General features: G+C 35.1%; 1 protein-coding gene and 1 pseudogene across 1 annotated transcript; both read left to right on the forward strand.

Moving 5' to 3' along the window:
* The first annotated feature begins 114 nt into the window (after positions 1 to 114).
* Positions 115 to 1,325, forward strand: LOC143538295 (aquaporin TIP2-1-like). The gene is made up of 3 exons (XM_077031887.1): positions 115 to 338; positions 429 to 679; positions 897 to 1,325. The coding sequence occupies exons 1-3, from the start codon at positions 212 to 214 to the stop codon at positions 1,263 to 1,265; spliced, it is 747 nt and encodes a 248-aa protein (XP_076888002.1). The 5' UTR covers positions 115 to 211; the 3' UTR covers positions 1,266 to 1,325.
* A 10,413-nt stretch (positions 1,326 to 11,738) lies between these two features.
* LOC143536947 (ethylene-responsive transcription factor TINY pseudogene) lies at positions 11,739 to 12,546 on the forward strand (annotated as a pseudogene).
* Positions 12,547 to 16,195: the final 3,649 nt, after the last annotated feature.

Here is a 16,195-nt window from a genome sequence, read left to right on the forward strand (position 1 = left end):
GAAACCAAACCTATCTTAATGATTTTTTATGATTATGTACTATATTTATTTAATTTTGGTCCTTCTTCAAAACTATCATTATTATAATTGAATTTTTTCATTAGATAAGAGGCTTTAGTGCCATTTGCAAAGCACCACTCCAATTCTCCTCATATCTTCCTCACTCACTCCATTTCTTTTAATTATTTATAATAATTTTTAAATAACAAAAATGCCTGGAATTGCATTTGGTCGTTTTGATGACTCCTTTAGCTTGACCTCCATCAAAGCCTACATTGCTGAGTTCATCTCCACCCTTCTATTCGTCTTCGCGGGTGTCGGCTCAGCTATTGCTTATGGTATCTAGTATTTCACTTATTAAACAATTTCCCATGCAAATTTCACATTGTTGTATATAATTTATTAATTTTATTATTGTTAATGTGTAGCCAAGTTGACTTCCGACGCGGCCCTTGATCCGCCTGGCCTAGTGGCCGTGGCCGTGTGTCATGGACTTGCACTCTTTGTTGCTGTCTCCATCGCTGCCAACATCTCTGGTGGCCATGTCAATCCAGCTGTCACCTTTGGATTGGCTGTTGGTGGTCAAATCACGATTCTGACTGGGATCTTATATTGGATTGTCCAATTCATTGGCTCGACTGTTGCATGCTACCTTCTTAGCTACGTTACTGGAGGCCTCGTAAGTGATGTCGGGCCGGGCCCATTAATAATCATGTAGATAATTAATAAAGTAAATGTAATTATTAAACTATAATTAAAATGATTATTTGTAGCTTTATTAAAAAAATGATTCCTAAACCTACTCCCTAGACCCAAATTAATGTTTTTAAATTTTAAAGACACATTAGGGTTGTACAATGTGCTTATATAGTTATACCGTACGTTTTATTTTTCAGGCTGTGCCTATCCACGGAGTAGCCGCAGGTGTGGGAGCGATCCAAGGAGTCGTGATGGAGATAATAATCACATTTGCCTTGGTGTACACTGTCTACGCCACCGCCTGTGACCCCAAGAAAGGCGCGTTGGGCACAATCGCACCCCTTGCCATTGGTCTTATTGTTGGTGCCAACATTTTGGCTGCAGGCCCATTCTCAGGTGGGTCAATGAACCCAGCACGATCCTTCGGGCCTGCTGTGGCTAGTGGAGATTTCTCTGGCCACTGGATCTACTGGGCTGGACCTCTTATCGGTGGTGGCTTAGCCGGAATCATTTACCCCAATGTGTTTATGTGCCATGAACACGCTCCCCTTTCAAGCGATTTTTAAAATGTTTGGTGTGAACAAAGATCGATTTGTGATTGTAAATAAAAGGAAGGAAAACAATTTATTTGTTTTTCTTTCTTTTTTCTTAATTTCTAATTTATGGAAAATGATTGGACTTGGGTTTTTTGTTGTCATGCTTTCTAAATTCTATGTGTGATTCATTGACGTACCACTACTCAAGCCTTGAGTTGATTTGAAATATGGGTAGTGGTGGGCCCATTTGCTTTGTTGGATCCTTTTGTTTGATTATTTTCAAACTGAATGATGTGGCCGGGCACATTTGTAATAATCAATTCATGTCATTATATCTTGTAACATCATGTTGACCTCTGACATCATACACGATAATATAAATACTGTGTCAAGTAAAATGCAAAACAAATGAATTATTATTATTATTATTATTATTATTGTTGTTGTTGTTGTTGTTGATGTCTTTTTATATAAAAATTTGGTTTTGTATTAAATGTGTCTCTATAAATAAACACATGTCAACTACATTTGGTTTATAAAATGTTTTAAAATAATTATAATACGTCGAACAGTTCAAAACTTATATGAATAGAAATTTGAATATACTAGAACTGATGTCAAAATATGTTCAACAAATAGAATGGGTTATGCTAAATATACGGCCGTATCATGTATTATTTACATAATGTTCCTTCTCCCCCTTTAATCTTATCTAGTTTGTAAATTTGCAACAGAACATAGGATTAACTAGTATTATACCCGGCGCTGCGTCGGGGCAAGTTGGTAAAACCTAAGTGGTGATAAACTCAAGCATTGAGACGATAAGTTGAGACAAATTCGGTCGATTTCGATAAATGTGTTATGATATCAGAACTAAAAACCAAAACTAAAACAAAAAAAAGATATAAAAATTAAGGTGTGATCAATGGGGTGGCGTCGCTCCGTAAAACTTGGGCGTTGGGAAGACCCGAGCGTTGTCGATCCAGGTCATTGAGGCAGTGAGTCTATGCAAATTTGGTCGGTCTTTGTCACGTTCGTTACTGTACCGGAACTAAAACAAAAAAAACATAATTGACATTCAGTCGGTTTTCATTACATTTGTTATGGTACCAAAATTAAAACAAAATGCGTTGAGTCTAAATGAATTTGGTCGGCTCCGTCACGTTCATTACACTACCGGAACTAAACCAAAAATAGAACAAAACAAAATTGACATTCGATCGGTTTTCATTACGATAACGGAAGTAAAACAAAAAAAATAAAAACAAAACAAAATGCCGTGAGCTAATATGGTGCCGCCAAGTGGCCCAACTCAAGGCCTGTTCAGGAGTCGAGCCGAGCCCGAGCCAAGATGTAAGGCCCCGTTACCGGTAGCCCTACTTTCGTGTTGGATTTACTCATAAACGCAGTTCTAAATATCAGAGTTAATTAAAACATTCGCGGAATATAAAAGCTTTCATAAAACATTTCATAACAAAACACGTCTTGTCTTAAAACATCATTTTGTCTTTTAAAATAAACGAAACATTAAACTTAAACGTCTTGAGTCTTCCGATGCCAGCCTCTTATTCAGTGCCACGTGTCTCCTCAAGCGAGCTGCCTCATCCTACTCACCTGCGTGCATACTAAAAGTCAGCTACGCTGAGTGAGTTCTAGTTAATCATACACTATACAATACACATAAACTTATATTCTTTCAATCATACTTTCATACTTTCTTTTGTTTTAACTTGCTTTCATATCTTACGTTATAAAGAGCATTACGCCCTACATTCCTCGAGTATTATTAGGGCTCGGTACCCTCCTTCCTCGAGTATTATTAGGGCTCGGTACCCTCCTTCTTCGAGTATTATTAGGGCTCGGTACCCTCTTTCCTCGAGTATTATTAGGGCTCGGTACCCTCTTCCTCGAATATTAGTAGGGTTCGGTTCCCTAGTTCTCGAATATTAGTAGGGTTCGATTCCCTCTTCGTTACCATACAACCATACATCATACCTCGAGTATTATTAGGTCCCGGTACCCTCTTCGTAACCATACAACCATCCTTTCCTTCTTTTATTAACTTTATCACATTCATACACATAAGCATACATATCATACTTACCTTATACTTAGCGTTACAACCTGACAGTACGTGCAATATCCGAAGATCGTTCACATACCGTCAAGCCATCATTCATACATAACACATCATTCACATAAGGCATACACTTATCTCTTAGGATAAGCGTATTAACAAACATATCGAGTATGCACACAACCCCGAAAACATAACACATAATTGGGGCTAGAAACTGACCTGAACACGGTTATGTTCACCGTTAATCGTAATCCCTTTCTTCAGTTGTACACGGCTGACTGTATAACAAGTATACGTATCAATTAACTATCACTACTCATATCATCTTTTTAGTCTTAACTACTACCCACAACGAACGGGGGTCCGAGGGCAGCGCCCCTGGCAGCGGGGTCTAGGGGCGGAAGCCCCTAGCAGGGTCCAAGGGGCAGAGCCCCTGGCTGGGGTCGAGCTGCCAGGTCAGCTTGGAAAAATTTTATTTACATTAACTGTCTTAACACATTTTCCATTAGGTTTTTAATTTATTTTCTAAGCGAACTTAACTTTAGGCGAAGTTAAACCTTAAGCGAACTTAGCTTTAGGCGAAGTTATCAGTTAGGCGAACTTGGCCTTAGGCGAAGTTATCAGTTAGGCGAACTTGGCCGTAGGCGAAGTTATCAGTTAGGCGAACTTGGCCTTAGGCGAAGTTATCAGTTAGGCGAACTTGGCCTTAGGCGAAGTTATCAATTAGGCGAACTTGGCCTTAGGCGAAGTTACCAGTTAGGCGAACTTGGCCGTAGGCGAAGTTAAGCTTTGAAGGCGAAGTTATGCTTTGAAGGCGAAGTTAAGCTTTTGCAGGCGAAGTTGTTCAGGTCAGCTACGGGTTTGGTTTTTATCAAGCATTTTGGCGATTTTAATACCCTTGTTATGGTTCGACATCACCCCCTACGTTCCCTAACCGTTTTCGTTCGTATATATATCCCGTATATACTATAAAGCTTGGACCTTTAAGGTAAAAACGTTCAATACTACGTAAACTTTAAAGGTCAAGAACATACCTTTTATACGTTCGGTGTGGTCGAGGTTTGCTTGGTTATCTCGTATATTGAAGATCTAATAATGGTCTGCTTGATTCTTGGTCTCGGATGTCTCTCTATCTCTCTCGGCCGAATATGGTGTAGTGTATGTGTGTGTTTTTGAGTGTGTAGAGATTATGATGGAAATGAAATGAGGGTTTAGGGTTTTAGGTTGGTTTATGGGATATTTATATCCCTTAAAGCCCATGGACCTAAGGCCCATTCTCATTTAACCCATCTTAATTAATCTAAGTCCATGATCCGTTCTTTACTCGACATTAATTAATTAATAACGCGAAATCACTAAACGTAACTTTCTTTATTTAACATTATAAATTTTAGGATGTTACAGCCCGAGCCAAGGCAAGCTCAAGCTCGGCTCGATATTCAATCGAGCTGGCTGATATACGTCTATTTATACATCTCGAATCCCGTGTAAAGTTGTGTTTCCGTAATGTTTTAAGTTCGTTTAAGTTCGATTTTTGTTTATCTTTTATTAATTTAGGTTTTGAGTCAAGTTTTATATATTTATCGTGTTTTAACTCTTTTGGTGACTTGCATGTTTTACTTAATTCTTTCTATCTTTTCATGTGAAGTTTAAGTACGTTTTGCTCGTTAATGATTACATGATTGTTCCACTTAGCGTTTCGATTTGTTTTCATGTAGATGGTGATTTGTAAGAAAAGAAGGTCTAGAAGGTTCTAAACGTTACTTGGAGTTCAAGAAAGGGATCTAACATGGTTAAATAATAAAGAAAAAGAAAAAAAACGAAAATTCCCAAAAGAGGGCGCCGCGCCGCGCCTAGGTTTGATGAACATGTTTAAGACTCAATTCTTGTTTTGGACTTATGCTTTGATTATGGTTTCGTTGATTTAATAGTAAAAGACTTGATTTTGTTTTCATGATGCGTATAAGTATTTATTATCTTGATTGATTGTTAACTATTGCTTCACGTAGATCTTTTATCTTTTGATTGTGTTCTTTAGATTTAGGGTTTATGTTTAATCAATTACTTGGTGTTTTGATTATTATGGTTAAATGGGCCCATTAGATCATAAAAGCTTGTTGATAGTTGGTTAAGGTTTTAAATGTTTTGCTAAATTCCAATAGCTGTAAGGTGAGGAGTTGTTCATGTGTCTTGGTCAATTGCATGCTAGGATAGTTAGTGACAATATTCTTGCTTATTGAGTTGATCCATGTTCATGATGTCATGTTAGCTTATCAAGTTATCTAGAGTTTAGTGTTTTGTAAGATTGTTTGCTTTAGATACTATTAATTAACCCTAACTGATGACTTTGCGGAATTCAATAATACTGATTGCTTAATAATCTAATAATTGTTCTTTGGGATTTCATTTGATTCAGTCAAAGGTCCTTAGGGTTTGTTAGATGAATACGTTTAGAAATCAGTTTCCATAATCATGTTATTTGTCCATTGCTTGATGATTGTTGATGCATGGGATTCTTACCTAGGTAGATTCCTTCTCTGATTGGTTTCGATCTTGTGTTTAGTCGCTTGTTTCTCGTTAACTTGTTTATTTACTTTCTTAGTTTAATCTTAGTTTAATATTAGCTTAAAAATCCCCCTTAAAGCATTAATAATAAATAGTCGTGTCGTAAGTCGAGTCTAATTAGTTAATTAACGTAATTTATAGAGTCCTGTGGGTTCGATATTCCGGACTTACTTAGCTTAGTACAATTGACCGGTTCACTTGCCGGTGTTTTGTTTAGTTGAGTCTTAGGTCTTGTTTTTATTACTTGTTTAATTTAGTTAATATTTATTGACTGTTTTTAGCACATTACTGGCTCGGCTCGAGCTCAAACTCTTAATCGAGCTAAAAATTTGAGCTCAAGCTCGGCTCGGTTCGCCTCGATTTGGCTCGAGTTTACCTGTAATAATAATAATTATATGCAATCATCAAGTTAAACTAAATAAATATGACGTTGAGATCAACACCAACCAAATACAAACTAAATAAATACGTCTACTAACACCATCGAAAACAAAATATGTTCAGCAAGTCTAAACCAAGCCAAATACAAAATTAAGTAGAGAAGTATTATCTATAAGCGGCGGCCGATGGCGAAGGTGTATATGAGCAGCGGCGGAGGTGAATATGAGCGGCTAGGGTTATGGTGGAAAATGGAACGTATACTGATTATTGAGTGTGTGAACTATGAAGTCCTATCTCTTAGTATATGAAATTATGAATATGGACTATGGAGTGAGCAAGAAAATTGGGTTGGATTAAAGGAAAGCCCACGTGTTAAAATAATTGGGCTCGATAATTATATGCATGTATGTATATATATGTACGTATGTATATATATATATATAATAAATTAAAATAAAATAGTTCGAGCCATCGAGTGAGCCTATCGAGCGAGCTCGAGTCGAGCCGGGGCTAGCTCAGGCTCGTCTCGTTTAGAAATCGATTCGAGCTTGGCTCGGCTCGTTTACAGTCGAGCCGATTTCGAGCGAGCTTTCTCCGAGCTTTTTTCGAGCGAGCTTCGAGTCGTGAGCTTTTTGAACCATCATAGGCACAACTGGGATTTAGCGGCACCAAATCTTTCATTTGTTATATATAATAATAATGGTGTTACTAATTCCAACTTTCAACTAAATTAGCTGCAGAATGAATGAATGATAAAATGTAGAAACAAAGTTGATTATGTAGCATCTAGATATGCATAATTAGCATAAATGATCAACCTGTATACAAGCTGTCACTTGTAAATTTTTATCTTCTTCATTTTGTTCACTAGTTTCTATAGCCCGAGTGCCCGACCCGCATCTTCACGGGCCATGATTCAGCATTTCTAGTTGTTTCACCAAGACGGCCCCGTTAGAGATTAATAAGGCGAAGGCATGTTAGATCCGTCTCCGTGAAGATAAAAGGAGTACCTTAACCGAAAATAAAATGGTCGCGGGTCAATCTATATTGGCCGACCCACCCGTTTTACATACATTAACCAAGAAGTTAGTGAAAATTAAAAATGACATGAAAAAGAGGGTACTTCATGACTGCTGCTAGTATTGTTGCATGGCCAACACAACAGATATTCCATAAAATATACTAAGACAGAATAACGGGAAAACTGGTGTCGGTTCAACTTTGTTAAATTTTCTTTTTAAGGGTTGTATTTGACTTGTTTGGGTTCGTTATTAATTTTATTTCTTTGTATGTTTGGGCTTCTTGTTTTCTACGGGTCGTCCCCATTTTAGTTTTAAATATGGGAAAATTACCTAAATAGCCCTTTTGAAGAGAGAGAAAAGGAATAATAGCCCGTGAGATTTCATTTTTCAAAAATAGCCCACTAAATCCAACTTCCACATGACATTTTGTTATTCCCCGTGAGTTTTCGTGGACCAATCAAGATCTGCCATGTGTTTTCCATTCCCACCTACCACGCTAGTATTCATCCCAAATCTGTCTGACACGTTAGTTTTGACATCAAATATAACCTAAAGAAAACCAACTTTAACGTGATGTTTCAAGCTGTTTTCATCGGCAACGTGAGTTTTCAAATAAGATGATTTTTGAGTTATTTTGAAATTCATCTCCAAAGATGAATTTCAAATGAATTTCAACATCGGAGACGATTTTTGGAGTAGTTGAAGTTTGTGCAAGTGAACTTTTGAAAAGGGTTAGGTGGATAGGGTCCACATGAAGTTTTCTTCTCAAAAATGTCTTTGAACATTGAATTAATAAGAATTCCAACTTTGACTTGGGTTTTTAACATAAAACCAACGTGTTTTGAAAATGGTTAGGTGGATGTCCATATGAAGTTTTCTCATAAAAAATGACTTTGAAGATGGATTTTATTACAATACTATGTTTTTCAACATAAATCTCAACGTATTCTGAAAAGGGATGGGGTCCGCCAAACTACTTTGTCTCGAAAACTATCTATTAAGAGTGGAGCTCTGGTGAACCCATGGTGGTGGTGGTGGGTTGTAGTGGGTTGATGAGTGTACCAAGGTAAAGAAACTCGGTGCTTGGAGTTGAGGCGGTGGTGGGTAGTGGTGGTGGTTTGTCGGAGGTGGGGTGGTTGGCCGGAAACAGGCGGTGGCTGTCGGAGGATGGTGGTTTGTGGTGGTGGTTGTGGCGGTATAAGAGGGTGGTGAGTATGGTGGAAATAATAATAATGGAAATAAGAGAGAGTGTGAGTGAAAGGAATAGTATTTTCTTTTGAAATTGTGTGATTTGGAAGAAGGTGATGGTGGGAGGGTAATGGAGGTGATGTTTGCGAGAAAAGTGGGCATGGTAGTGGTGGTGGGGAAGAAGGTGATGATGGGAGGGTAATGGAGGTGATTTTTGAATTTCATCTCCGAAGTTGAAATTCATTTGAAATTCATCTTTGGAGATGGATTTTAAAAAAACTTTAAAAACCATAAATTTGAAAACAGCTTGAAACATCACGTTAAAGTTGGTTTTCTTTATGTTAAATTTGATGACAAAAAATCACGCTTCAGACATATTTGGGATGAATAGCGTGGTAGATGAAAATGGAAAACACATGTCAGTTTTTGATTGGTCCACGAAAACTCACGGGGAATTTCAAAAACTCACGAGTACGTTGAATTTGGTGGGCTATTTTTGGAATTTGAAATCTCACGGGCTAAATAGTCTTTTCTCTCTCATCAAAAGGGCTATTTAGGTAATTTAAAAAAAAGAATGGTAAAGTCGTAAAAGGGTTACACATTTTTATTAAAGTAAAACACATAACATCACTGAAACCATATATAGTAAAAATTAATGGGCAAACTAAGGGTCGACTCGGTTTACTACTTGCGGTCAAATGTGTAAAATTCATAAATCTGTTTAAATTGGAAATGATTAAATATGGACAAACAGTGAAACAGGTTAACCTGAATATGAACCGACCCGTCCATTTTGCCAACTATTGTACATTATATTCTTATATGGCGCCCACATTTTCTCACAGCTATACAACAACTTATAGCAAGAATAATTCCTTGATCACCATGGAATAAATTTGTTTAGATGATACTGAATTACTGATAATGCAATGATTGAAAATGAAGAGTTTCGTGCATACCTTACGATCATGGATGTAAATGAGCCGCACTAGCTAATTGAGATTGGCCTGTGAAAAGCTTTTAAACGAGACAAGCTTAAACAGGCTCGAACCTAAATTGGAGCTCATATAATGAACAAGCTTGAGAATATCTAGTTCTTTTTATTATTCTACTTAATTGGTTACCATTATATGTATAATTAGTATTTGCTATTATTTTTTTGTATTATTTGATTTAATTTGTTTCATAAATTTTTTTAGTTATATAGTTAGTTTTAATTTAGCTTGTATTTTATAAATTGTTTTTAGTAAGAAAATATCAGAATCATCAATTGTGATTTGTCATTGTCAATTAGTATAGGAATTAAGATTCAAGGTTATTATATTTAGTTGGGTACAAATTGATTGTTCATTGTTCATAATTTGAATCTACCTGGATAATTATTGTTCGGTTCTATGAAATTGTATTTAGCATATAAAAAGAATAATTGCATTGGAAAAAGCTCTTGGATTCGTCAATTACGTGCGGACATAAACCATGTAAGAACATTAAGATTCCCGAGACCCGAACTGACCAGACCCAGGTTATTACAATAAAGCTAGTTCATGGGTCCTGAGAATACCATTGATCGGGTCTGGACTGGCATTGCGGGAATACTCACTTGCTCATCCCTAGTCACTACTTGTAAGCCTAAACAAGTATGTTATTTATAGAAGTATAAATATATCGTGACATAAGAAAGTATTATGCATAGTTATAATTAAGTAGTGTTTATTTTATTATAATGTTTAAAACTATAACTACAAAATTGTGCAAATATTTATATCTATATATCTAAAATAATTCAACATTTAACAAAATAAAAACAAGCTAAACTCGAAGTTGAAAAATTATTAACTATTCGAGCTTCAGCTTTAGGCTGGTTTAAGGCCATTTTTTTATGTTTCATGGTGCTTTTAGCTATTTCAAATATGTTTAGCTCATAATCATGCTGGAATTTGAACGGAGCACTTACATGGACACAAGGTGGTATGTATGCAACCTTGTGTTTGATTGATTGATGAGAGTTATATTGGGTTTGTTTGTTTGATTGATTGATTGAAGGCGGTATGCATGCGCTCAGTTGCATCGATATAAGCTATCGCCTTGTGTGCCTTAGGGTACTAACATATTACCGAGTCAAGAAACCATGTGTGCAATAAATTGATGTTGATAAAATAATACCACTGCAAATAAACAAGATTATTATTAGCCCTATTAGGTTTGAAATTGGCAATGTGTAAACTAGAATCAACTAATGAACAATATTTATTAATCTAAAGTACCATCTCATTCATCAAAGAACCATCAATTATGAATCATGTAGTGACAATGTGACATACAATATACGGTATCCTAAGCAAAGTTGTTTCAATAGTCAATATACAAATTGTTTAGATAAACACGTACTCACCAAACAAATGTATTAGAAAACAAAATGACAACTGCAATACAATAAACTACAGCCCAACTCAATTCTCCAAGGAGGGCCCAGAAAAAGATATTGATAGCTTGCTGGTTGGCGGATTGAACTGTTAGATCAGAATACGACTCAAATTTTTTATTTGTCAGAAATATCAACTTAACATACACATACTTAAAATTGCGTAGTTGTAAACAGTACGTTTAACTCGTTTAAGTAGGTGGACAAAAACATTACATTTTTTGAATGGATTTATTTGCCACTCCAAATATAACTATTTTCATGTCATGTCAGAAATTGTCATCTCTAAGTGATACTTTGTTGAAAATCCAAATGAATACTCATTTTTCAATATTATTTTTTTAAAAGGTACCTGACATTACATTTGTTCACATGTATTCAAATAAGTTTTCGGTTGGTCATTACCATTATACAAAATATCTTAGTAAATAATCTCAATTAAGAACCCCTATAATTGTATAATCACTTAAAACTTACTGAAAAACTTATTGTTCTAAGTGTAACACAAAAAATCGATAATGTTTTAAGCAATCGATATTTCATTTCTTCTTTCATAACTATCTTTTATTATCTTCAAGACATAATCATTTTTCATAAACCGATTCTTTTGTGTTACAAAGAAATTTCTGATGAAGGTTTTTCCGACATGCATGTTACATCAGAAACTTAGAATTTCTAGTTTTTGACGTTTTTTCGGCGTAATTTTGCGTCGCAAACCTATAAGTTTTCTAGTAGCTAGTTTACATGATCAGCATACATTATCATAGTACATTATTTTAAAAATCAGTTAATTTTTTTATTATTAAATTTTAAAATCCAAGTTCGAATTTATACTGTTACAAATCATGTGCAATACTATTTAATAAGATTATAGAAAAAACTTTTCTATCATAACTTAATAAATAAATACAATTATGACATAAACTAATCATGACAACAACACGTATTTCCGGTAGGTTAAATGTCACTATAAATGGTAAATATAAGCTCCAATAGCCACTTCATTTTGCATCTTATATATATAATCACACCTTTCAAGTTTCAACACAAACCGATCGAAACAACCCGAAATCTATGAAGAAGAAGCTTCCCCGTCCTCGTTCTCGTCCTCCAGTGTACCATGGAGTTCGAATGCGCAGTTGGGGCAAATGGGTGTCAGAAATACGACAACCACGCACAAAAGCCCGTATATGGCTCGGCAGTTTCTCCACTCCGGAGATGGCTGCCAGAGCCCATGATGTCGCCGCCTTGACCATCAAGGGAAGTTCAGCCGCACTCAACTTCCCTGAACTAAGAGACGTCTTGCCACGTCCCGTGTCTGGTTCCCCACGGGACGTGCAAGCTGCTGCTGCCAAGGCGGCGACCATGCAAGAATTTGCATGCCAGAACCATGTTCACCAGTCAGGGAATGGTTATAATATATTTCCTGCTTGTGAACATGGTTCTGTAAGCTCTGGTGTTGAACTGGATGAGATTATTGAGTTGCCGAGTTTAGAGGGTTTGGAGTTGACCAAACCTACTACGGTGGTGGACTCGGGTGAAGCATGGATGTATCCGTCGTGGACGGTGGCGGAAATTGGTGGTTTTCCGGCGGACTTATCCGACAAGGTGGTCAAAGACTCATGTTTTCATACGTTGGTTTGGGATTGTTAAAAGTACATATATTTTATTTTTTTTAAATAAGGGAAAATGTAGCTTATGAAAAATAATTACTCCTATATATGTGTTTTGTAAAAAAAATAATAATAATTATTCCTTTAAGCTAAACTTAATGCATTGTAGTTATGGATTATAATTATAGACTTGTAGTTGTACATTTACCTTTTTTTACTTCATTATATTTTTATTAGTGAGAAGATAATTGTATCTTTTCATTATGGTATTTTTAAGCAAATTTCTGGATAAAAGGTCTTAAGTTTTTGATGATATCAATATTGACAATGATGCTTTTGTTTGAGAGAGAAAAAGAAGACATGCCTCGCTATAAAAATATAAATATTAAATAATAATATCATGCATGACACTTTAAATTTGATATAAAAATTTTGTTTTTAAAACATTAGGTTATGTATCGAGAAGAGAAATGAATAATAATGTTGGTTTTGATGGTTGTAAACAAAAATGAAGACTAACAAAGGTTATGCTCGTTTAAGTTTAATCAAACAATTAACATGTATTGAAGATTACAAGTTATACAAGCGAAGAAAAATGAATGAACATAAACGATGGGCATGTATTGAAAATTATACAAAACAAAATAATGTTTTTCTTACATAACAAGTTAATGTTGTCATTTAGAAATAAATATACAATTAATGACAAGTTGTATTGAATTCGAATAAAATCCTGAAAAACAATTAATGTGTCTGGTGTTTTAAGAGTTAAGTGGTAAACACGTCCAAAGTTCTCTTATAAAAAAAATAAAAATCTAGGAACAAATTTGTAAAAATCTTGACCCGCGGTTATATGGAATAAACGCAATGTGTTTTATGTGATAGCTTAACTTAGACACAATGTTAAAAGATCATAACACGCAGTTGTACTCACTAGTTCTGAACTCTTTATTCATATTAAAGATACAACAATACATTTAGAAAATCCAATACCATGAAAAAAAAATACACACATTTTTAATCTTCATCATAAACAAGTGGATTTTCATATGTAGGTTACTTTATTCGACTTCATAAAAAGGCCCTGCTTGCGGTGCGCGCATATAATGTATATATGTGTGAACCCTCGGGTGGGCAAAAGTAAAATTGCACTAATTTTGACGTTATTTTACTAATCTCGTGAAAATAACGTTAAAAGTGGCGGAAGGTTAATCAGGCATCATGTGGTGGCGTTGATAGCCGAAAGACAAGGGCACATGCACCGATCAGCCGGTGCCCCGATGATTGAGTGCTATGTGCCTTATGTCCAAGGCTTGATGCAAAACTACTATCGAGCCGGGGGTCTCACCGGAAGCAGCCTCTCTATCCCTATGGGATAGAGGTAAGGCTGTCTACATCTTACCCTCCTCAGACCCTACCATAGCATTGCTATTGGTGGGATATACTGAGTACGATGATGATGATGATGATGAAAACCTATCAAGAAAATAGATGTATCATGAATCATCCTACAAAACTATGATTTTTCTTTCAAATTTACCTTTGCGTAAAGATTTGTTGTATGTATTTCATAGCGTTATTGGATAACATTTGAATTGTTAAAAGTATTTCAAATATACGAAATCTGTAATTGGATACGACAAAAAATTATGCGAAGAACGAGAATATATTTTTATGTGAAAAACGAAGTTTAAATTCGTTAATTTCAAACAAACCAAAGATCTCTTTTCTATAGATAGAGAACCATCATAATGATTATAATGATTAGGGAATAACCTCATGAGAAACTTCATCAAAGATAACTATAACTGAGTTTGGTACTACTACTCAATCCCTTCGACCGCTCCTAGGTACTGCTCCGAACCCTTGGAACCCCCAATGGTCTAAGGGCTTCGCTCGCTAGAGCCCTAGAGATTCCTAGGTACCCAAATCAAAATAACTATGAATAAACATTTACTTAATACTATTAGAGAATATTATAGAATATATTATTAGAGTTTTAGTATTATAGTGTTATCTTACTTAGGAGATTGTATTTGATTATGTTTCTTTGTATTTATCTTATTGTACTCTTATATATAGTTGATCAATAATATATTACACCTTACGGGGTTTTCATTATTCTACAAATACCTCATGCATATGTCGTATTAATGTTTATTTTAGTTTTTCATTTGGTATTAAGTAAATCTGGTTGAAGTAAATTGGCGTTGATAAGACTAAAAATATATAATCACCATTCACTAGCATGTTGCTCTCGTATAAATTACTTAGAAACAAGTTTTGACATATTGCTATCGTTATTTTGTGAAATCTACCTGTAATCTGTAAAAAGCCAATAGCAACCATGGATCACACAATCTATGGGTATTTACAACAAGTCTAATCTAAAATAAAGATGAAAACGCATGTTTGTGAAAAAGATAAAGAAACCATCGTCTGGAACAAATATTAACAACCATCATAAATCATCATGAACGCCTATCAGAACAATCATAATAAACAGCGCGTAAATCATCATGAAAAAAAATATAGAAAGTATAAATCGCTTATTGCTTATTTTAAAATGGTGATTAATGATTAGTCAACCTCATTAAGAAAAATACAAATTATGTTTGAATTTTGTGTAGTGTCATCCTTGCCAGGTTATTTAATTTTGTCTCAATTATGAAATCAACTTTTAATGCTTGTAATGTTTAAAGTTAATTAATTATTAAGATTCTTAATGATGGGAAGTTGAAAGCAAATTAGACAACTCAAATATCGATGGATTGAAAAGAAATGATTGTTTTCATTAAGTGGTCGGATACAACAAGACAAATGTTGATTAGAAATGTCAATTACACGTAATCAAAGTAACAAATTTAAGTCCGTATCAAATCAGCAGTGACGGATTTGGAAAGATTGTTTAGCCAAACAAAGACGTTAGGTGGTAATACAAATGGGTTGAGTACGAATCAAATTGAATAAAATATATATTATTGGTTTGTTATTAATGCAACATAGGGTTAGTGGCTCATTAGTAAAGACAAAGCCTTTAAAATATCAAAGAGTTGAGAGGTCTTGGTTTCAAGTCTTCTAAATGACAGAAATTCACCGTTCAAAAAAAAGAAGAAGGAAAAATGCATAATATGACTTGCTACATAACAAAGAAAAAAATTAACAATTTTACCACTATTTCACAACTCTAGGTCTTGGTTTCAAGTCTTCTTTCTATAATAAAAGAATATTATTATTATTATCTTCAGCCACTCTCTCCTTTCTTTACCCATTTTCCATATGTTATTGGATCTGGGTTACCCGACCCAAATAAACAAATATTTTCTTTCTTTCAAAACAATGGTCTCTTCTTTCTTTACCCATCTCCAACCACTGCCGATTTGGACTATCACAACAAGCCATAGGTCGCCGTCATTGTTGCAGAACTGTATTGCTATTGCCTCATTCGCGCCGGCTGCTGATTTGGATCATTCTTTGTTCTCCAATTGCAGCACATCATGTTAGTAGTTAATTTGATTTGATTGTTTTGTTCATTACAAAAATCTGTTTAATTTAGGTCTTTTGATTTGGTTTTGTGAAATTGTTGATTTATGTGAATTTAGTTACCTTTTTAATTTGAGAACATACTCTTATTACTTAGATTGAAAGAATTGAGTTTGGAGGATTAAACCTGTGTTTTGACTGGTAAA

The sequence above is a fragment of the Bidens hawaiensis genome, unplaced genomic scaffold (genome assembly GCF_021521415.1).
Source record: "Bidens hawaiensis isolate Kalapana, Puna unplaced genomic scaffold, B.hawaiensis_p1.1 tig00000780_1, whole genome shotgun sequence".
NCBI classification, from domain to species: domain Eukaryota; kingdom Viridiplantae; phylum Streptophyta; class Magnoliopsida; order Asterales; family Asteraceae; genus Bidens; species Bidens hawaiensis.